The sequence below is a fragment of the Babylonia areolata genome, chromosome 20, assembly GCF_041734735.1.
Source record: "Babylonia areolata isolate BAREFJ2019XMU chromosome 20, ASM4173473v1, whole genome shotgun sequence".
NCBI classification, from domain to species: Eukaryota; Metazoa; Mollusca; class Gastropoda; order Neogastropoda; family Buccinidae; genus Babylonia; species Babylonia areolata.
The window spans coordinates 42,507,105-42,531,828 of NC_134895.1; the positions used below are offsets into that span (position 1 = coordinate 42,507,105).

At 40.7% G+C, this 24,724-nt stretch overlaps 2 protein-coding genes across 3 annotated transcripts; both read left to right on the forward strand.

Annotated features, from left to right (window-relative positions):
- LOC143294999 (sulfotransferase 1B1-like) lies at positions 1-10,437 on the forward strand. 2 transcript variants are annotated; one of them, XM_076606533.1, is made up of 5 exons: positions 1-41; positions 1,773-1,954; positions 3,119-3,266; positions 4,068-4,241; positions 5,626-5,726. In XM_076606533.1, exons 2-4 carry the CDS (start codon positions 1,780-1,782, stop codon positions 4,195-4,197), a joined length of 453 nt encoding a protein of 150 aa, XP_076462648.1. In that variant the 5' UTR covers positions 1-41; positions 1,773-1,779; the 3' UTR covers positions 4,198-4,241; positions 5,626-5,726. The 2 variants fall into 2 exon arrangements, with proteins under 2 accessions (XP_076462648.1, XP_076462647.1); XM_076606532.1 differs by lacking the exons at positions 1-41; positions 1,773-1,954 and adding exons at positions 7,099-7,282; positions 8,681-10,437 and having other exon boundaries at positions 3,132-3,266.
- A 2,695-nt stretch (positions 10,438-13,132) lies between these two features.
- LOC143295000 (sulfotransferase 1B1-like) lies at positions 13,133-24,724 on the forward strand. The gene is made up of 7 exons (XM_076606534.1): positions 13,133-13,247; positions 14,649-14,834; positions 15,728-15,875; positions 18,821-18,993; positions 20,280-20,380; positions 22,364-22,547; positions 23,877-24,724. The coding sequence occupies exons 1-7, from the start codon at positions 13,133-13,135 to the stop codon at positions 23,984-23,986; spliced, it is 1,017 nt and encodes a 338-aa protein (XP_076462649.1). The 3' UTR covers positions 23,987-24,724.

Here is a 24,724-nt window from a genome sequence, read left to right on the forward strand (position 1 = left end):
GTGGGCCAATAAGCCAAAGAGGAAGCTGTGTGTGTGCAGGAGTAGGTATTACTGAAGCGATTCTGAGATGAGTGTTTTAAATGTCTCTCTCTCTCTCTCTCTCTCTCTCTCTCTCTATATATATATATATATATATTATATATATATATATATAACACCTAGACTTTAATATCCATTTATTGGCATGATATATTGTGCGTGTGTCCATGTGTGTGTGTGTGTGTGTGTGTGTGTGTGTGTGTGTGTGTGTGTGTGTGTGTGTGTGTGCTTTACTGATGTATATGGATTTATTTGCGTGTTCATATTTAAGTTGAACAATTAGTTCTCTTAAAACATGTGGGTGGGTGTAGGGTGGGGTAGGGATTACCTACCAACAGTATCATCAGTTTATCAACAGTTTGTTTGCAAGTTTTAATCTATGGTGTACCTAATCAGATTATGTTTGTGTTTTTGACGTAATACATATGTAAGATTTGATTTGAAGTTTCAAGGGGGTGTCAAAAAGTTTAAAAAGTTCGGACGATCCAAATACTCCAAACCACATCTGCTGTAAAAACGGAGCTTTGCATAAACCGAACGTGCTAATCATTTCAGGGCTTGGGAAAAAAAACCCACTTTACATACACTGTTTACTTCAGGTCTTAAGACAATACAATACTCCGAACAACAATTAGAAGAAATGTGACTACACAATTCTTTTGAAAAGTTTACTATTCAATGATGGTTTATGAGTTGTTAACCCTCACTTATTTTGGTTATTTTTTTCCCGCTTTCATGTTCTTCTTTACTAAAGGGTATTGAACAGAAATGATGAGTAGACATATCACGGATTCATATATATCGGGTGTCCCAAAAACGTGAACCGCTTTTTGACAAGTATCAAGGAGAAAGGCTGGGGTGGAAGAAGGATCGTAGAGGAATTTCCAGGCAAGGAGTGGAGTCATGTCACTGTAAACAGACTTATCGCTAAAAATATGCACTACAGGGTCAGTAGCACTTAAAATTCTTTCGCCATTCTTTGCACAGAAGACTTGCTCACTTGTAAATCGCTTGCAACTTCTCTAAAACATTTGTGGGTCCCTGGGGTCTCCTCCTGGGATTGAATCAGTTCCTCAACACGGTCCTTGTTCTCCTCGGAACATGCAGTCTTGGGTCTCCCACTGCCAATTTTACATGCTACTGACCCTGTAGTGCGTATTTTAGCGATAAGTCTGTTTACAGTGACATGACTCCACTACTTGCCTGGAAATTCCTTTACGATCCTGCTTCCACCCCAGTCTTTCTCCTTGAAACAGTTTTCAATGGTAACTTAGCACTTTCACTCAAAGGCATAGTTGATCCTTCCAAACTGAAACTTTGGACAGAACTGATTTTGGATACAGGCGACAATAAAAAAAAACCCCAATAGACTTGACACCCAGACAGGCTATTTTTAGACTGACATTGATTGACAAATGCCAACACCTGGCAGCTGGCATGAACATGATGAAGGCCACATTGCACAGCTCTGCCGCTGGATTTTTTGACATGCTGTTTTGAATTTGACAATCCTCGCATAATTTGCGTCCGAATTTTCAGATATTTTGCAGACTTGTTGATGATACCCTAAGGTAACTGTGTGAAAATGTTCAATGGATTCGGCTTTTCTTTGACTGAGAAAATACTTGTCAAAAAGCGGTTCACTTTTTGGGGGACACCCGATATAAGTCAAATGCGTATCGGCAAGGCCTACATTTACAATTGGAAATAAAGAGTTGGTCTTGTCTTTTCAGGGCGAAGATGATCCGAGCAGTGCTCAAGGATCGCCATGGCAACGACTTGTACTTTGGAAACGCTGACGGGATTTGGTTATCCCCGTTACCTCGCAATGAGGACTTCAGGGAACGCCTGAAAAAGATACGTCATTTGGAACTGCGGGATGGTGATGTCATTCTTACGTCATTCCCTAGAAGTGGTGAGACACCCGCCTCCTTGTCCTCTTTGTCCATTTCTTCATCACCATCCCCTTTTAATTAATATAATAATGATGAAGATGATGATAATTCATGATGATAAGAATAATGATAATAACAATAATAATAATTATAATGATCATCATCATTATCATCATAATCATAATCACAGTAATAATCATAATGATAATATAGCATCAACAACAAGCATACTTATCCAGCACTTCATAAAATAATTAAAAAAATAGTAAAAACACAGATAAGTGGACAAATTAAACATGGACTAGTGCACAGAAAGAGAAGAACACAGACAACTGAACAAGAGAGATGCCCCTTGCAAAATCCACTTGATAGTAAAACCACCACCCTTGCAGACAGATGAGGGTGACCCCCAAGGCGAGCAGCTCTACTTTCACAGAGAGATAACCGCACGTGTGTACAGGAGATAACAGTCGAGTCGTGTCAAGCATGACAAATGTCTCTTTTTCTTTGGTGAACAGTGTGAAGACCATATCTGCTGTCTTCCAAGGGTTTGAATTCAGTCACACACACACACACACACACACACACACACACACACACACACCATAAAAATACATATATTTGCATGTGTGTGTGTGTGTGTGTGTGTGTGTGTGTGTGTGTGTGTGTGTGTTTGAACCTCAATGAAATTGACAACATCATTAAGTGTGTGTGTGTGTGTGTGTATGAACCTCAGTCAAACTACCCACTTCATGAAGACCCTAGTGCCAGCCACGACTGGTCTCCCTTTCCTGCACACATTTTTTAGATCCGCAAGTGTGCACAGATTTTGTTGTTCATTTTAGATTCTTCAAAATTTATGTTTAACTGCTTTAAATACTTTTTTCATTTGTTCAAACAGACATGAGTTCCCAGTTAACAAAGGCAATCATCATGTTCTTAATGCTTATTTGTGTTGGGTCTCATTGACATCTGTTTTGGACTCGAACTCTGAAACATATGTCCAAGCTAGACTGACAAAAAAACAATGGTTTCTTTAGGATGAGACTTTCAATCCTGAAGGATTTCAAAGTCCAGCATCTACAAAGACAGGCAGCAGGCAATGAATTCAGTCTGGAAAGCATCTTCACATCCTCATTCCCACTTTGTCCGCACCAAATTCCTTTGATGTTGACTTGTTTCAGGTACTTTCTGGCATCACGAGATCCTTTACATGCTGTTGCATAATACCACGGACTATTTGGGTCGAATGGAACAAGATAATTTGGACTGGATAGAATTAGAAAAGCTGCCCAGACCTGGAGGGGCACAGATCTGCGTCACCCATCTGAGGTAATAAAGAGAGTGTGGTATGACGTAACATGTTGCACAAACCAAGGAAAGAAGATTAAGAAACACAACAGATTCGTTGTGCATGACTATGAAACATTGTTGCACATTTCACAAGTCTGGCCACATTAAACGGGAAAGCCACCCAATGTCTACGTGCATGCCTGTACAATTCAGGACACAACCATAATAAACAGCAGTACGCACTAATACACCATGCATGTACTGCACAGCTTAACAAAGCAGACAGTAAGGTCACGAATAACGTGGCTGAAATGTACACTTTGTATAAACTTTCTAAACAAATTACAGCAACATAATCCACATGTCATTGAAATGAATTATGGAGAATATGAAACCATGAATTGGCAATGTTGTGGCACGACCAGCACAGCACATGTCTTTGTACCTTTCTGTGTATGTATGCATCTATTTATGTATGCGTATGCAATCCCAACGCCGGCTGTCACAAAACTCTCATGGCTGAGAGATTGGGGAGGGGAAGTAATTTGGTCAAGACCGTAATTAAATTCTAGTCCTGATAGCCGGGATAGTACTTGTCTCCCCTGTTGGCTTGGTGATCTTTGTCGGACACGACTGACTGACATACATACATACATACATACAAACAAACAAACATTATATCAAGTAGTTTGCATCTTCGGCTCCGATGGACGAACAACATGTGTGTATGTATGTATATCAAATTATTGTGTGATGAAAACTCATGGATTCATTCATTGTTGAACAGATGAATTATTTGTGGACGAAAGGACGGACTGATGACTATTTTATGTTTGACAGGTATCACAATCTACCCCAGCAGGCAAGAGAGAAGAAGGTGAAGGTCATCTACTGTTACCGGAATCCCAAGGACTGCTGGGTGTCGTTCTACCACCTCGTCAATGGCATCGAGATTCCTGCCATCCTATGACGGCACGTGGTCCCACTTCTTTGAACTCATGATGGACACAGGATGTGAGTGTTGGTGGACAGTACTGTATGGTCCTGGTTTCGAATCATGTGAAAGCCACACCCTCCTCTACTGCATCCCCCAGTTCCCTCAGCCCACGTATAATACACCTTGAACACTGGTGCGGATGGTAGTCTTTAAGTTTATACCTGAAATATTTCTGAGGTCCCAACATGCGTGTCACGTGAGGAAATGAACAATGAACGACACTATATTTGTACAAATTCTTTGTTGAAAAAGGATACGAAAACAAAGCACACTTGCACGTGCTGTACTCAAGCATCGTGCTCACCCGTGTACATACAACCCGATTTCAACGCTGAGACGTCACAAATGTTATGAACAATATGAAGCAATGCAATTATTTGTAATACATTTTCAATCAATACAACGGAATGCAGTGTGGTCTTGTCCAGTACCATAAGTATGATTCAATTCAATACAGCATTGTTACTGCAAATGCTGCTGTCGTGTCTGATGGCTTCTTCCTGGCCAGTTATTTCATTTCATCTACTGCTGGATCCGCTCCTGATATCCCTTCTGGTGCTGCTATCAGAACAATCACCATTACTTGATTTATTCATACCATTGCTTAATTACTAATGCCACTACTACCACCATCAATATAAAAACGATGGACAGGTCAACGTTTGTAAAGTGACTGTGGTGGTTGTGATATATATATATATATATATATATATATATATATATATATATGGTGGGAGTGGCCTTGTTGGCTATCATGAAACCATCAACTGAGAAATATCATAACTTATAGATAATAAGGTCCAATAGAAAGACTATGTAGAACGTGAGATATATTCTAGACAATACTGTTTATACTTCAAACTGAAACTCTTCAGTATCAAACTCTCTAATATGTTCCAATAACGATTTGTGTGACAAGTCTATCTTTTTTTATATTTCAAAAGCCCCAGCATCCAAACTGTTAAAGGGTCATGACTGACTGATGGTACATCAACTTTTATCAGTCTGTTTCAATCTAGTCTTTAATCGACTACCCCAGGAGTGTATACACCAAAGGCAAATACAACATTTGAATTTGATAGTCATTCCATTTTGTTAAACGTGAATGAACCATATGACGTGGAAGAGAATGATGATACTTGGAGCTCCGCTGAAATTCCAGAAACTTCTTAATTCACACACACGCCGTTAGTGAACTTTGACACTTTGTGAGCGGAGCCATCATCTCGCAGTTCTAATAATTTTAAAGCCTTTATTAGATGTGTGTGCATGCATGCATGCGTGCGCGCGCGCGCGTGTGTGTGTGTGTGTGTGTGTGTGTGTGTGTGTGTGTGTGTTTGTGTGTGTGTGTGTGTGTGTGTGTGTGTGTGTGTGTGTGTGTGTGTGTGTGTGTGTTTTCAGACTGGCACGGGAACTGGTTTGATCACGTGTTGGACTGGGAGAAAGCAAAGAGCGATCATCCGGATGATATCTTCTTCTCCTGCTATGAGCTGATGAAGAGGGTAAATATGGTAATGTTTTAATGGTTGGTGTGTTGATTCAAATCATTTAACCAAAAGGAACTTCATATATACCCTGAAAGATATATCTGTTTTGATTCAGAATCTGACCACTGGCCTTAGGTATATTCAAAATTAAAAACCCGCAGAGAGATTATAGTCCTTGCAGACGTCAGTTTTTAATCCAGAATTAAGTATTATAAGGCGAGCTGGACAGTGACAGTTTAGTTTTCACTGTAGTTTAATTGTTGTCCTTTCTTTTCAGTTGTTTTTATCTGAATTATCAAATGAATCCGTTTCATTAAATGTCTCAAACACCGTCTGGAAATCCTACAATGTGCGAGATGTGCAAACAGTCACCTTTCTTTCGAATGGGTTTATACCATTAAACGCATAGAATTATCATCCCACGAACAGCATGGAAAATAATCTCTTTTCAATTATGGATGGTGCTGTACCACCTTCTTCAAAGAGATATACAGAATGAGGGTCAAACACTCTAATGGAGAAGACCGGAAAGTCCTCTGGAACAAAGTAACACCCTCCTCCAGTTTGATTAGGAAATAGTTGAGGCGCACAGAAACATCGAGGGTTGCCTACCCAAACTCACTATCCAGTTTTGAAAGAAAAACAATGTTTATAACACTATTACTTTGTGTTTCAGAAACTATTTAGTTCAATGTTGTGAAAGGTGCTTTTGGCAAATGTATCAATTCAAATATTCTAAGCAATGAAAACCAAGTTATTTTTCTTTTCCTTTTCATCTAGCTGCCTTGGATTGAACATGAGTGGTAGTCGGTCAGCTCTGACACACCCTATTAGTGCCAGTCGTATGAGAAGATGAGAGTGCCAGTGTTGACCATTCTGAAAGGGCCATAAACAGCAAACCACGCACAAAAAGATGGCTTCGTAGCTCTGAATGTGAGACCAACTTCATCTCTGGCTGGCTGTTTTAACAGAACAAGAAATTTTTCGGATCTCTGGATCAATTTAATGGACGGAGTCAACAATCTGATAGAACTTGTTACATGTTATCACTGTCTCTCTTAAATACATATATCATCAAAATGGTAGATGAGGTTATGACTAGTAGAATTTGTAAAAATACAAAACTCAAAAAAGTGAAAATTTGACCACTTCACAGCTCCGATGTGGGGACGTGGGGAGTGAGCAGAATCTTCGATGTCAAGCAACAAATAAGTGATGTTGCTCTTGGTAAAATAATGGCACTTGCGTCTGCTTTGACTTCACTGATTTTCCCACAGACAGTTTAAGGGAGATCATTGTGTTGGAACACAATTCAATTCCTGCTTCTTTCGTTGACGGTACCAATCCAAGAGGAGTAATCTAAACCACCCTCTGCCGCCTGTTACAGGATCCTGTGGGACAGATCATGAAGATAGACCAGTTCCTGGGTCTCAACAGGGGCAGACAACTGTGTGAACAAATCGCTGAAGCCTGTGAGTTCTCCAAACTGAAGGCAGCGAAAGAACTTCAGAACCCAGAGATCCACGGAGAGGAGGCGTGGAAGAAAGGAAATGCCGGATTGTATCGGAAAGGTCAGACAACTCTCAATTACTGATGCAGTGATACTGTGTGAAAGGGTGTTCTGTGATTGTATCTCACTGTTGATGTCTCCCATTGTATCTGCCTATCTGTCTCTGTCTCTCTCTCTCTCTAACTCAGTAAAAAGAGGTATTGCTTGCTTTCAGATGATTTTCAAAAAATCGAAAAGCTGCAGGGACAGATGGCATTATTGGAGAACTGTTGAAAGATTGCATGCAAAACAGACTCAATTTTGGATAGGGGGTAAATCACTTAAATATATATATATATATATATATATATATATATATATATTTACAGGAATTCATTCTGAAGACTGGGCAGAATGTATTTTTCTTCCTCATTATATAATGATGATTATAGTTTACTAAAATAATTTGTTGTTCTTTGTAATTCTTTTTGCTATCCCATCATCTACACCATTTTAGTGGCACTACTCCACGCCGCTCACTCTGAGTCCGAGTCCTCCCACACAGCCACACCAGGGTTCTTTTGCAGTCCCAGCGTCGGCAGTCCACAGGGAACTATCAGTGTTAAGTCACCAGGAAGCCACACACCGGAGGAGACCCTGCACTGCTACTGAGTCACTTCGATGGTATTCAGTAGTGCCTGTTTTGATTAAACATACTCAGAACACCACCTACAAACCCCCTACTGATGACAATAATAGCTAAGTCGCATAGCCAGACTGAGTGAGCGACCCTCTTGGAATGGAAACCACAACCACAATCCTCCAACGTCAGTCCCCCTTGAACCGACCGACCCCAAAGACCTTGACAGTACTCACTCCAAGCACGGAAGTGAAGGGGGATCGAAATTGAGGTCACCACGAGAGTAGGGCATGAAAGAGCAGAGAATATGGGACATTTCGATTTAATTAATAACGATGGAGGAGGACGAATAAGACAATGTTACTATGAGCGTTCATTTAAGTTTGGGACAGGGCTGTACTATACGCTCCCTGTCATAAAGATATCCTGGCGTTAACCGGGAACGAGAGATGCATACACATGCAGTGTTAGTCAGGAAATTTGAGCAACAAACCAAAAGATGCTTCCAAGAAGTGGATGATACTCGATTGTGTGGTCCAAGTCACACTCAACCCCAGGAAAGAGCCGGCCGCGGGCCAGAAAACCCACCTTCGCTGGGAATTGAACACGCGTCCTCCTTGCCGTAAACCCATGACGCTATGCGCTAACCACTTCACCAAAGTTTTTTTTTTTTTTTTTAATTTTTTTTTTTTAACTTGGTAGTCAGATACATTCATATGTCCTTACTAAATACAAATACTTGCATACTTACTTACATATAATAGAAAAAGAGGGAGACAGGACGAGAGGCCGATAGACAGACAGGTTCTGTAAATTCCCATCTGTATTGTCACTCCACAGGGGAGATCGCAGACTGGAAGAACTGGTTCACGGTGGCACAGAGTGAACAACTTGACGCTGTCTTCAAGAAACGGATGTCGGAGAGTAAGCTCCCCTTCTTCTTCGAATGACGTCACCTGCAATACATGGGGGGGTTCTACAAGCCATTTTTAATTTTTATATTACCAGAAGCCTCTCTGCAAATTTTGTTCGTTAGATACTTTACCTTTAATGTGCATGTGATTTTTGCTGTCTTTTGATCCGCTATGCACGTCCTTGTCTGAACAATTTGATAGTCTTTTTACGTGATGACAATACAAATGTAGCATGCATATATACTCGACTGTGTGAAATGATGCTTTGTTAGTTGTAATGTAAAATAACTTATTCCTGGCGGGGTGAATACTGTTAACTGTCGAGAGCGGATGTTTCTTCAGCAGTCCGGGCTAATTAAGGCTTTTATTTGTTAATTATCGCCGATCAACAAAAAATAGCGCGTTTTGATTAACAGTGTCGACAACTGTTACCCCCCACGCGCATTTTGATATAAAATTTATCTTGATTAACGAACATTTAAGTCAAAATCGAGGACAAATCACTTTGAAATTGGATCGATGGGACGGAAGCGCAGACAAAAAAACATCCAGTCAAGTTCTATATCGGGCTACAGTGCATCGGAAACATCGTTCGCCGAATCAGCAAGCGGTGGTGACAAAACAAGAGGCAACAACAACGCACCGAAAAAAAACATGAAAGCAGCCAGCGCTCAAAATTCAGTTCAAGAAACTCCGTCGCGGTTTGCTTTTCAATCGCGAGAAGACAACATGGCGGGACCAGGAGCAACCAGCGAGTCAACAGACCAAGCCTTTTCCTCTGATCATGATTCCGCTTCAACATCAGTAACAGAGAAATGCTAAAATGAAACTGTACTATCAGTAATGTGAAAAGACACCTGCTTCATTTATTCAGCGATCTTCTCATAAATAATAACACGAACCAGTGTGGCGAAAGAGCAGTGACCTACTGGGGATTATTATTTGTATACTTTTATACATGACAAGTAAATCAAGGTTGGGGACACTCTCAATGCTCTGTATTATCCATTAATGTTTTTATGCTAATCCACAGAAGTCATGATAAATGCTGTCACCATCTGTTATGTAAAAAAAAATAAAAAAAAAAAAAGAAGAAGAAAAACTCCCATTCATTGGACTTTTTTGGGAAGAGCAAGATAGGGTTGGTAGATAGGGGTTGGGGGTTGGAGGGGGGGTGTCTGCATGTCCATATGTGTCTGTCTGTCTGCCTGTTTACCAGGCCAACCACCTGACTCTCTTTATTATTGATTTTAACTTTTGTACACGTTATTGTATAATTTATACAACTTCCTTCCATGTTATTGTCTTGAGTCTTTTTTTCTTCTTTCTTTTCTTTCCCTGATTCAGTAAATGAAAAGTTGTATGCTTTTTCTTGTATAAGTGATTTATTCCATTATTGCTATTGATTACAATGACATAGTTATGGAACGCCGGGTATTGGTCATGATTATTGTCTCGTTTTCAGTTGATTTGTGTAATGGACTATATATATATCCAAGTATAATGACTTACATCTGTCATTGTTAATGTTCACTGTATTCAGATTTTTTTTTCTTTTCTTTTCCATCTATTCTGAATTGTCATAATGAATTTATATACAAAATAAAACGGTGGTCGACCCAAGAAAGTCCGGGACAAGAAAAAGAACAACAACAACCCCCCCCCTCTCCCCCGCCCACTACCCCTTTCACAATCATCTATACACTACCTGCAATACAGACTTGTGATTGTTTTGTTTACATGTGTATTATGCACAAATAATCTGAAGGCTTCAAATCAGCTATTAGTTTACATTTTGGGCTAGTATCCTTTTTTTTCTTTTCTTTATTTTGGGGGGTGCGGGGGTTGGTTGCTGTTGTTGTTTTTTGTTCGTTTGTTTTCATTACTTTTTTTTTTTAATTCAGGGCACCTGTCAGTTTCCATATTCATCTGAGCCTCTGGTCTAAATTTGAATAAATAATCTGAACCTGAGTCTGAATTTGTGTCTGTCTGTCTCTCTCACTGTTTGCCGTGCAGGTGTGTGTGTGTGTGTTAACGTGCGAGCGCGTGTGCTTGCATACATGAGTGCGTGCATACATGTGTGCGTGTGCGTGTGTGTGTGTGTGTGTGTGTGTGTGTGTGTGTGTGTGTGTGTGCATCTGTATCTGTGTGTGCTTGTATGTCTTTGTGCCTGTGTGTCTGTGCACCATACTGTCTCTCCACTACACTGACCAACAGTCCACGTGCTCCCATGTGTGTATGCATGACACGTGTCAATGCTTCTGGGTTCCTGCTCGCATTACCTGCCACTCATTGCATACATGTGGATAGCAGGAACAAAGGGTTTAACTGTGGTATTGCCTCGTGTTCACAGCATATCAGGACAACATCTTCTCTCAAGCACTATCAACTCGAGCTGATACTGTAAGATTTCCTAAGTCAGGTCTGAAAACCATTTATGGAAATGTTGAGGGATCAGCTTGCAAACAAAGCTTAGAGTCGAGAATTAAATTTTTTAGTCATCATTGCTTCCTATCATCCTGAACAGCAGCAGTACAAGGACAATTGGCGGCTCAACCACTTCCACATGATCTATCATCGAACGATCTTGAGGATCAAATAGGAGGACAAAATACAAACTCCTCTATGGCGAACTGTCAGAAGGAAAGCTTGCTATTGGAGGACTGAAAAAGCATTTCAATGACACTCTGAAGGACTCACTGATGTCTCTTGACGTTGACATCACTGCTAGGGAAATCCTCGCACAGGACCATTTAGCATCACACTACCTCATCGCCAGGAAAGCCTTACGTTGAACCAAACATCTTCATCAACGGGCAACGACTGAATGCGGTGGACAAGTTCACACACCTGGGCAGTACACTCTCTCGCACAGTTGTCATCGACGACGAGGTGAATGCCAGACTCGCCAAAGCCAGCGCTGCCTTCGGCAGACTCCATAAGAACGTTTGGAACAGGAGAGGCATCACCCTGGAGACGAAGCTCAAAGTATACAAGGCCATAGTTCTCACCACACTGCTCTATGGATGTGAATCATGGACGGTCTGCAAACGCCACGCCAAAAAGCTGAACCACTTCCACACCACAAGCCTCAGAAAACTTCTCGGCATAAAGTGGCAAGAGAAGATTCCTGACACAGAGGCGCTCACTCGTGCAAACTTGCCCAGCATCTACACCATCTTGCGCTGGGCAGGCCATGTAGTTCGCATGCCAGACCACCGGCTCCCCAAGAAACTGCTGTACGGCGAACTCCAACATGGCAAGCGCTCCCATGGAGGCCAAAAGAAGCGCTTCAAAGACACTCTGAAAGCTTCTCTGAAGGCCTTCAACATCAGCCACGACACATGGGAGCTGAATGCAATGGACAGACCAAAGTGGCGCCACATCCTGTGAGGCCAACAGAATCGCTGCAGCAGAGCAACGCAGACAGGCCTGGAAAAGCAGTGCCAGCAAGTCCCCGACAGCCGCCACCATCCCCTGTCCACACTGCATCAGAACCTTCCGGGCGCGGATCGGCCTGACCAGTCATCTGCGCACCCACAGAGCCCAGCCCACCCACCCCCAGGATGACTAGATGGTCGTCGTCGGTCCCGACGGACGAACCACACCTCATCGTCAATGGTTTCCATACCAAGGAGAACTCCTGAGGCACAGCGTGTGAGGGAACTCTGCAAGCTTTGCGCAGCCAGTGCACAAACTGATGATGATGTCTGCACAACATGTGCTACGTCATTCCAGTCCATCTTTGGACTCCACGTCCAGTTAGCCATGCTGGGATCCTGATTGACGACAATGTACGAACAACAACATTGATGGACAGCAGGAACAAGGGATTTGACCATAGTACTGGCTCATGTTGTTTGAATGAGGATCGCTGGATGTGTATCAGCTTCTGCATTCATAGTGAGACACTGTGAAGTAGTTGACTCTCGAGTGTGTAGTCCAAAAATTTTCCCTTTGAGCCCATGACACACTGAACTCAGGGTAGGAGCCATAGGCTGAAAAACAAAACAACCTGTTCACCTTCCCAGTTGATGCTAACTAATTCACAATGTCAGCTAAACTACAATTATCTCTGACCTTCCCCTCCTCCTATTCCATCTTACATCTTCTCATTTGCAACTTACAAAATAGGTTTGCTAAGCATAAGGAAGTAAAGGGAAACTTTTTTTGTTTTGAATTAAATGCATGGATGTCGTTTTTCACTCGAGGGAAACAGTCTACAACTTGTCCATTGAATATAACTGTGAACTGTGACCTGTGCAACAAGTCACACATGTTTTGGGGACAAAACCCAAAGTACGTGTACCCACCTCCACAACGCTGGCCATGACACATTTACATTTTATCTCTCACTGCAGCAGTATAAAGACGCCACATGAGAGTGACTGTGTTTGTTACTTCTCGGTTTTCACCACTTGTGCCCGGTCCCTTTGCTCTTCAGTCCACTGTTGCTCTTCGGAGACCTGCTGACACTGAGAACAGAGACTGCGGTGAGTAGTTTCCTTTCATCACATCAAAAGAAGATGCAAATTTCCGTAATATGCCAACAGAAATAGATCTTATCAACTTTTTTTTCCAGTGTAAGTATAGTCCTTTTGTAGACTTGGAGAGAATAACTCTTGGTTTACGCAACTGATTTTTGTACAAGTTTGTTTGTTATTCTGATATAATTATATGTCTTCCTCTCTGTGTGTAGATATCTCTATCACTCTTTCTGCCTCTGTCTCTGCCTCTGTCTCTGTCTCTCTCTCTCTATCTGTCTGTCTATCACTCTGTCTCCCCCTCTTCAGAATGTGTATAAAACAATATAAAACAAGGTAAAGGTAAAGTGAAACGGTAAGACGTGTACGAGATACCATGTGCAAACTTGGATTGCATTTCGTTTAGGAAAATCAAGGTGCAGAAAATATGCGTGCATTCTAAAAAGAGTTTAAGCAATACGTATTCAGATCTGCAGCAAAAATACATTCTATCTCGATTCATCCAGCACCCTTCTGATGTTACCCTGAAAATCATGACACAAGATGACGGGAATCCTGTCAGGACTTTCATTTATTGCATGGACAAATGGCATTTTACTTTGCCATCATCACAGCGTATGTGTGCAGTTGTGTATAGTTTGTTTTGATATTAATCTCGAATACATGTATTTGATTCTTCTTCTTCCTCGTTCTTGGGCTGCAACTCCCACGTTCACTTGTTTGTACACGAGTGGGCTTTTACGTGTATGACCATTTTTATCGCCACCATGTAGGTAGCCATACTCCGTTTTCGGGGTTGTACATGCTGGGTATGTTCTTGTTTCCATAACCCACCGAACGTTGACATGGAATACATGATCTTTAACGTACGTATTTGATCATCTGTTTGCATATACACACGAAGGGGGTTTAGGCACAAGCAGGCTGCACATATATTGACGTGGGAGATCGCAAAAATTCCCCACCCTTTACCCACCAGGCACAGCTTCCGTGATTCAAACCCGGGACCCTCAGATTGACTTTCAATTGCTTTAAACACTGGGCGATTGAGCCTTTGTATTTGGTTGATTTGCAAATCTGACGATTTCTGTTTTGATGTGAATTATGCGCACGAGTTCGAGTATATGTAACGAATGAGTTTTCATCTGTACATGCGTGTGTGTTTGTGCGTGTGCGCGTGGGTGTGCGTGCGTGCGTGCGTGCGTGCGTGCGTGTGTGTGTGTGTGTGTGTGTGGTTGGGGGAGACAAGAGAGAAAGGGAGAGGTATGGAGGGAGAGGGAGTGAAATAGAGATGGGGATATTCTAAAATATGAATGGTGTGAAATTTTGTATTGGGACAAAGGGCCTGCTACAATAATCAAAATGTTTAAACCTCGGAAATATTTTGTCTTCTCCGAAAAAAACATTCAGCAGCAAAGATGATCGTAGCAGCCCAACTCAAGGATCGCCATGGCAACGACATTTACTATGGAAACGGTGGTGATACATGGTTCGCCCCATCCCTGCACATTCAGGACTACAGGGAACACCTGAAGAAGATACGTCATATGGAACTGTGGGATGATGATGTCATTCTTGCGTCGTTTCCTAGAAGTGGTGAGATCTTCTGATCATCATTTTCATTCTGCTCTCAACCTTTCTTTTCTTTTTCCTCCACCTCCCGAACTAATTCTGCGATTCATCATGTATACGGCCTACATTGCAGTGGTTGCGATTTCGCTTACATTTTACCACACATGCCTACACTAATTCACACACACACACACACACACGCACACACACACGCACACACACACACACACACACACACACACACACACACACACACACACACACACACACACACACACACACACACACACACACACGCAATTGTTTGATAAATATACATACTTTTTTCACTTCAAGCAAGTACATTGCTGACGGCGAAAGAGTTCCCTACATTCCCTGGTTTCCCACAGTACTAGTTATTTGGTTTTATACATAATGTTTGGTGAACAGAAAATACACAGTTTTTAATGTAGATAGAGTTAATTACAGATATATAATTATATATATATATATATATATATATATATATATATATATATATATATATTCCTTTCCTATATCCATTTTTGAATGCATGTTATCTTTGTTGAAATTTGAGAAAAAAAAGAATAGTTTACCTTCATATCACAATTTACGTGGATGCGTTCACGGAAGAATCAAACATAATTTCTAAGCAAGCGAAGACAATCGCCTTATTCTTCCTATTTGTTTGTGTGATGTCTCATTGCCCACGTTTTGGGTTTTTTTCTGATGATGGTGCCTGCTGAGGATGGGGCTCACAGTCAGAAACACGTGACAGAAATCAATAGTTTCTTCAGGATTGGTTTTTGAAAGTGTTATAAAAGTACTTTGAAGGTACTAATTTTCAAACATCTAGAAAGACAACGAAAAGCCACTTTGTCCACACCACATTCCCTTGTCATATGGATTTGTTTCAGGTACCTTCTGGCATCACCAGATCCTTTACATGCTGTTGCATAATACCACGGACTATGTGGGTCGAATGGAGCAGGACCATTTTGAGTGGTCAGAATTTGAAAAGCTGCCCAGACCTGAGGGGCCACAGACCTACGCCACCCATCTGAGGTAAGCAGGAGGGTGCAGCGTGTAGCACAAATCAATAGAAGAAAAACAAAGACAACATAAAGTGTCGCACTTAATACGTAGGCTCTTCTCCCCTGTCGGAGCACAAGCCATCAGCGATATTCCATCAGACTCGACTCTAGGTCGTCCTTTCTGCTTCTACTCAATTGATCCCCTATTCAGCTCCGACTTACTGTCTGGCCTCCAGCTGTTTCTGGGCAATCTTCTCTTTCATTTCCCCTAAGGGTTGAACGTAAGAGCCTGGTGGATGTTGCTGGATATTGACTTTTTACAGGAGTGTCCAGTCCAGCCCCTCCCCTTCCCCAGGATCTGCTGACTGGGACCTGTCCCGCCCTGAACCACAAAGACTTTTTTTGTCCCACCACTGAATGCTAAAACTACCTAAAACGGGTGTTAATTAATGAGCCATGGGGCAGGACCGATTTGACATTGACACCTTTGTGGCCGTGGTGATTTCCCTGGAGGCCCAGATGTTCTTCAGCATTATAAGGCTTGATCATGTCGGCACAGTCAGCATTGGAGAAAAACAAAACATCACGAACCTTCACTTGGGAAACGACATCGACGGCTTGACAGGTAATGAGTAGAAACTCGCCTACTTTGTTAAAAGATTGAATGAAACATCGACAAGCAGCATGAAAATCAGCGCCGAAAAGAACAAGTTGATGACCAACTACAACACCACCATCACCGCTGATTTAACTGTCAAGCGACAGGAGTAATGAACTGTTCAACAGTTTACCTAACCGGGATCCATCATCAGAAATGGATGGTGCACACCAGAAATCCTGTCGACGGTAGCAAAGACAAAATCAGCACAGTCCAGACTAAACCCTATATGGAAGGACAGCAAACTTTTCGTGAAACATCTTTCTAATTGAAACATCTTTCTAATTGCATATGAGGCATGGACCCTCACGGTGGATATGAAAAAGAAGAATTCAAGCCCTGGAAATTAGATGCTATCGCAAGATGCTACCCATCAGATACATTGATCACATAACTGACCGCATAACCAATAAACATGTGTGCCGAACCATCAAGCAGCACATAAGACCTCATGATGATCTGCTGACATCAGTTCAGAAAAGATGGCTAAGCTGGTATGGCCACACAGCAAGATCCAATGGCCTCGCAAAAACAATCCTACAAGGAACTGTTGAGGGAGTGAGACGTAGAGGAAATCAGAAAAACACGATGGACTGACAACATTGCACAATGGTAAGGAAAACCATTTTACAGAGACTCGGTACATGAAGGACTCTGCCTCCTTGACTGGCCCTACACTTACTGTGACTGGCATCAGAAATATACTCCAATAAAATGTGCACCATTTTGTACGATTTGTATATAAAAAGGGATTTTCACCCTTTAACTGTATTAAAAGCCTTTTGGTTAATACACGATTGTATTTTGACTGGAAATCGCAATCATGTGTCAATGAAAAATAGTTATGCCAATGTGCCAGACAAGGAATGCAAGGTGCTTTTTTTCGAAATTGGCGTGAATCGTGAAGAGTATACCAGTAAATATTTATTCTATGAATATTTCAAATTGGCTTTGGAAAAGAGAAATATACATCTATTTTTCACCGATCAATGTATGCGTCACACCTTCACTTCAGTTTAAATTACTAAATGAAGTTGGCAGGCACTAGATTCCCCTGAAAATGGGTGTGATTGGAGATGGGGTTCATTTTGTTATGGAATGTCTAAAATTTGGTGATCCCGGAAAAAGATTTATTCCTAAAAAGTACATTAAATAACAAAAGGACTGTGCTCAGTTGACTTACTGTTTATAAAGCTAAATCAATGTATGTGCTGTTTCCGCCTATCCTCCATGCCACATCAGGGGTCAGAGGATTTAATTTTCTGGATTTCTTGGCGAGTAAGCAGTGGTGACTAGCAATCCAAACCCACTAAATGTAAAAGAACCAAAAGGGAAAAATTGATATGTGAGATGTTCTTTCAGTCATGTCATCATAACCAATTTAATGAAACAGGATGACTGTTCAGAAATTGCATTACTGTTTGTTAAATCACCAATTGAATTTGCTCAGTTGGCTTTTAATGTTTTTTGGGTTTTTTTTTAAAATTAAAGCAATGCATCTGTTGTTAATGTCCATTTTTCATGCCCCAAATTGGGTAAAAGGATGAAATTTTCTTGATTTCTTGGCATGTAGGCAGTGGTGACTTGTAATTCAAATCAGTACTGCTCTCCGATGCTATACAATATCAACAGCTGAAAAATAAGAGAGAACCAGTCGTTCATATACCTGTCGGATCTGTTTGGTCTTTTTCTTTATCAAGCTATGCAGTCAGATTCGTTGGCCATGATTAACGAACATTGTTCCACATTACGCCAATCTGGCCACATGGAAAACATGGTTCTGTGTGTGCATATGCAACCCAGGAAACGGATGAATAACTTAGCACACCAGTGACTTACTCCATGGACTGCACAGCTTTACAAAGGCAGGCAGTAAAATGATTACTGAAATGTACATGTTAAACTAACCTTCTAAACAAACAACAGTAGGATAAACCACAGTGATATTCACGCACATGCACGAGGATGATGAATGCATGAGCTGGAATTAGTATGATGCGTCCTGCTCATATAAATCCGTTGTGACTAAAAATGTAAAATAACCCATGTATATATATATATATATATATATATATATATATATATATATATATATATATGTGTGTGTGTGTGTGTGTGTGTGTGTGTGTGTGTGTGTGTGTGTGTGTGTGTGTGTGTGTGTATGTATGTGTGTGTGTATCCACACATATCTACCTATCTTTTGGATAGATGCATCCCGCATCGATTAACACTGTTATCGTGGATGGACAGATGGGTCGATGAATGAATATGTGGATCAGTGGATGGATGGATGGATGATGGGTCCTTATATGTGTCAGGTATCACCATCTACCCCAGCAAGCAAGAGAGAAGAAGGTGAAGGTCATCTACTGTTACCGAAACCCCAAGGACTGTTGGGTGTCTCTCTACAACATCGTCCGTGGCATACAAATCATACCATCCTATGAGGGCACGTGGTCCCACTTCTTCGATCTCATGATCGAAAATGGATGTGAGTGTTGGTGGACAGTACTTAGTAGTTTAGGTTTCCAGTCACGTGAAAACTACACCTTTCTAACACCCCCACCTCCAGCCCCTTATTGCTATCTTTACTACGTTGTGAATAATGGTACGGATGGTAGTCTTTCACATGGGATGTGTATTGAAAATGCTACAAAATAAAACAGAGTTACACATGCGGAAATGTTAGTGCTATACTCATGTCCTCATCCCTGGGGGAAACAGCCCGAATATCACACATATTAATTCACTTTAAGTTGAATGCGATGTAATGGAATAATATACAACACAATACTATTGAATGGTGTGCAGTGTGGTCTTGTGTTTTGCAATACAATGCAGTCCAATCCAGTACAATTTTATTACTATTACTGCTGCTGGCACTTCTGATCTTTACATATGTTTCTCCCTGACTGTTGATTCTGTTACATCTACTGTTGAGTCTGCTCCTGATATTCCTTTGAGTGTTGCTTCTGCCATCACTATCACTAGGTATTCTTATACTGTTGCCTCATGAATCATGCCAGTACTATCATCATCAAGTTAATGATAATGGCAGGTCAACGGTGGTAAAATGGAGTGTATTGTTGGGTGTGGTGGGAGTTGCGATGGTGGTTTTGGAAGAAGACAGTATCTTTTGTAGAGTGTGGGGTATTTTAGACCATGCTGTTTTTACTTTTAGCTGAAACCGTTAAGTTTCAAACTCGTCAAACCATCTGTATCCATGTTCCAATGATAACTTGTGACAGATTTGAAAGAATTAAAGTTTATGTCTCGACAAAGTAAGCTTCAGTAAGAAAACTGTAAAAGGTGCATAACTGATTGAAGACACATCACCTCTGACAAAATATTTTTTTATCAGTCTGTTTAAATCCAGTCTTTAACAGACCGTCCCAGGCGAGTAAAGATCTTGACGAATACAGTGTTTTTGATTTGATTATCATTCAAAAAAAAAAATCATTCATAACATTTGAACAAGAATTATACTTACTACTGAGAGAAAAATATTGACAGCTGGAACTTGGATTGAAATTCTAGAAACTGACTCCGGGCAGCCGCCATCAGTGGACTGTCACGGTTCGGGAGTTAAGCCACCACCTCACAAATCTGGTTATATCAAAACTATCGGTATGTATACATACATACACACACACACACACATATATATATATATATATATATATATATATATATGTGTGTGTGTGTGTGTGTGTGTGTGTGTGTGTGTGTGTGTGTATGTGTGTGTGTGTGTGTGTGTGTGTGTGTGTGTGTTTTCAGACTGGTACGGGGACTGGTTTGATCACGTGTTGGACTGGGAGAAAGCAAAGAGCGATCATCCGGATGATATCTTCTTCTCCTGCTATGGGCTGATGAAGAGGGTAAAGACTGTGATGCTGTGATGGATGATGTGCTGGTTTGACAAGTGGGCTGAACCGCCTCATTCAAAGGAGAAAGATGATAAACGTGAAGAACACACGTGGAAAATAAATAAATGTCTACAAGAACTCCTTTAGTTTGATTTGGAAATATGTGAGACAAAGAAAAAAAAAGGAGAGTTTCCTGCGAAAGGTGACTATTCAGTTTGAGGGTGATTTAAAAAGGAAATCGTCAGAATTTTGTATAAGACTACAACTTTGTGTTCTGAGAACTATTTGCTTTTATTTCGTGAAAGCTACTTAGTAAATGTATGCATTTCAGATTTCCTTAGCTATGGAAACTTGTTGTTTCGTCTAATTCCCATTAATTTTACATTAGTGTCAGATGTTCAAATTCGGCAATCCCAAAAAGTGCGAGTCTGATAAGAAGATGTGAGTGCCAGACATGGCCGTATTGTTAGTAATAAACAGCATAGTTTACCACTCACAGAAATTTACCGATAAACTTTTGATTGCGAGATCAGTTTATTCTCCGGATTACAGTTTTAGCAGGACAAGGAAACAAGAAATGACTCAGTGCTGTATATCTCACAGGAAATGACTCAGTGCTGTGTATCTCACAGGAAATGAGTCAGTGCTGTATATCTCACAGAAAATGAGTCAGTAAACTGATCAATAAATAAGGTCGACAATTCTTTGAAAAAGTCTTAAGTCGTATATCATTCGTAAGTTGGAGACATTTATGAAACACCAAATATGTACGTGATAAACACTGAAAAAGTGAAATTTTGGCCAATAGACGGTTGCGGGTGGCAACCGTGGATACCAAACAACAAATAAGTACTATCAATAACTCTTGGGAAGATAAAAGCACACAACTTCAAATCGTGGCTGCGCTGCTTTCATTTATTTTTTCTATCGACAGCACGAGTTCAAGGGATATCATTCTGTTCGGACAGTGTCCGAGCTAAGAATGATGATGATGATTATGATGATGATAATTCAACACACATATACATACACACACAATATATATATATATATATATATATATATATGTGTGTGTGTGTGTGTGTGTGTGTGTGTGTGTGTGTGTGTGTGTGTGTGTGTGTGTGTGAAATAATCACAGTCACGCTGCACAATGTGAAAACCGATGCGTAAAACATGAAGTTAAACACTCAAACGAAAACGCAAAAGAATAACTGCATAGACATGTAATAAACACTCAAAAATCAATTCACACACACACACACACACACACACACACACACACACACACACACAACACACACACACACACACACACGACGAAATCGAAACATCACACATCTCATATCACAATACTTAACACTAGTATTCAAGGTAATACTTAAAAACATATCATAATAATACAAAAAATTCCAATGATTTAAATCAGTTACATATTTCACAAAGTTCGAGAAACCGTCAACGATTGGTTCCACACGTCAGTTGGGTCCGTCAAGGTAGGATTCTATCTCCTACATTCTTCAACATTTTCCTGGAATGTATAACGATTGATGCCCTTGAAGACAACTTTGGCATCATCAACATCGGAGGATGTACCGTCACAAATCTCCGTGTTCTGATGATATGTATGGACTGGCAGGCAGTGAAGAAGTACAACCAAAAATGATGAATCCCTTGAGTGAAACATGAACCATATACAGAATGTAGATCAGCGTCGAGAACCATACTTCCATGCATAAGGAGAGGTGAAATTCATAGACGTGGGTCTATAGGTTCTCTTTGAAAATTCAGTTATTTTTTCCTGGGGTAAAATGGTCGGAAGTTCCAGACAATGTATTGTATTTTTTCTCTTTTTTTTCGTACCTAGGATAGGCTCTCAAGGCCTGATCGGCGCGTTGGGTCACGTGAAGGTCAGGCAACTGCACCTTTTTCAGCTGACGTGGTGTAGCGTATACGGATCTGTCCGCACCCTCTGAACTAAAGCTGTGCCTGTTGCAGGATCCTGTGGGACAGATCATGAAGATAGACCAGTTCCTGGGCCTCAACAGGGGCAGACAACTGTGTGAACAAATCGCTGAAGCCTGTAAGTTCTCCAAACTGAAGGCAGCGAAAGAACCTCAGAACCCAGAGATCTACGGAGAGAAGATGTGGAAGAAAGAGTCAGGCGGACTTTACCGGAAAGGTTAGATAACTCTTTTCACCACAGATACAGTGACGCTATTCTGAAAGAATGGAAGGGTGATATACGACTGCATCTCTCTGTTGTATCTCTCTCTCTCTCCCTCACTGTGTCTGTGTTTCTCTCCCACCCTCTCTCTTGCAAAAGAAGAGGTATTGCTTGAATATATATATATATATATATATATATATATATATATATATATATATATATATATATATATATATATCGTAAAGCTGCATGGCAAGATGGCATTATTGGAGAACTGTAGTATACATGTAAAACAGAGTCGATTTCGAATTCTTTGGTGACTTTTTTCAATTCTCTTTTTGACAGAGGAGTTTATTCTGATGACTGGGCAGAATGTATTCCACTGCCTCTTCATAAAAAGGTGATATGAACAACCCCAATAACTACAGATGAGTTGTTTTTGTTATGTAAGCAGTACGTTTACATACGTTTATCATAAACCATAGATGGCACGAACGGGTTGAAGAAAAATAATTTTATTGACGAATATCAAACAGAAATTACGCGTAGGTATTCTACAAGAGGTAATACATTTACTTTGACAGCTTTTATACAGAACACTTTTCTCTCGACTGTAAATTGCATGTCGCGTTGATAGATTTTAAAAACATATCCATGCTTTGGCCTAACCTCTTAAACAATGTTTTTGTTTGTTGAAATCTGCTAAAATGTATAATGATCACATTTAAATGTATAAAATCTCGGGTTAGATGTAGAGGTTATGACTATAGAAATATATTCAATGTGCATCTGGTGAGAGACTATGTGACGTGTTATGCAGCCCTGCCCTATTCTGTCGTTGTAGCAATGAATTAACTTCTGAACCTGTTTGGTGTGGAAAACATGGTGCACACAAAGGGTTACTGGCAGATTCTTGTCAGGAAAGAGGACTGCCTCAGGACCGCCTTTTCCACTCCCTCAGGTCAGTTTCAGTGGCGAACCATGCCGTTCGGAATCATGAACGCAGGTGCAAGCTGTACATCCATAATGAAGAGGTTGCTGGAGCGACTGAAATAAAAATTTTTCCACGACTTCATTGACGACGTTATGCTTGCTCGAAATGTCTCAAATAATCTTCTAGGTCATCTTTTGACTCATCGTATGGTCTCAAGGTGAATGACGGCGCAGCCCTGAATCTTGCACGTGACAGGTCCACCCCGTCCTCATACTTGCATTGAATCTTCTTCCTTTCTGTATGCACCCCTCCTCTCTCTCTCTCTCTCTCTCTCTCTCTCTCTCTCTCTCTCTCTCTCTCTCTCTCTCTCTGTCTCTCTCAATGCCATCTGTACTGTCACTCCACAGGGGAGATCGCAGACTGGAAGAACTGGTTCACGGTGGCACAGAGTGAACAACTTGACGCTGTCTTCAAGAAACGGATGTCAGAGAGTAAGCTCCCCTTCTTCTTCGAATGAATCACCTGCAGAACAATTCATTTTGTTTGAGATTTCAAGAGCTCAGGTTGCTTCTTGTTCTGATATGTGTACGAGCATAGGCTACAAACCTTGTATGGTATAAACACACATATTTTCGAGGGTTTTACGAGACCGCCTGCATTTATATTACCAGAGGCAGAGTGTCATATTCTTTTGACCCTTTTACATTTGATTTGCATGTGATTTTTTTTCATTTACTGTGTGTTTTCACGAACGAACTGACTTGAGAAAATGTGTTCTTCTGTCTAAAAGGGTGCTTTATTAGTTCTGATGTAAAACAACTATTCTACCTGTGCCAATCATCTGTGTAGCCCTCACAGTTCAGGTTTGTCACAAACGCAACAACAAAAAGAAGTAAAAAGGACATAATATTTAAAATCTGTACGATATTTGATTAGGCTATTTTCTTTTTGTTCAATGATTTCATTATTACTCGAATATCATTTACACATATAGCATGCACAAAGTAATAAACAGTCATCGATCTCTACGAAATAGAACTAACGTCAGCCATTTTTTATGAGCATTTGTTCATTTACATAATTATCATTTTGAACAGAAACTACAAAAACCATCTCCAGTGCTAATACTAGGTTATCTGAAATGTTTTGATACCATAATTTCCCTCTGACAACTGTTTGTACCTTCGTTATAAAACTACACCATTGTTTTTTTCCTTTGGTTTTTTTCCCCCATACCGGTGCGTCGTTTTCATAT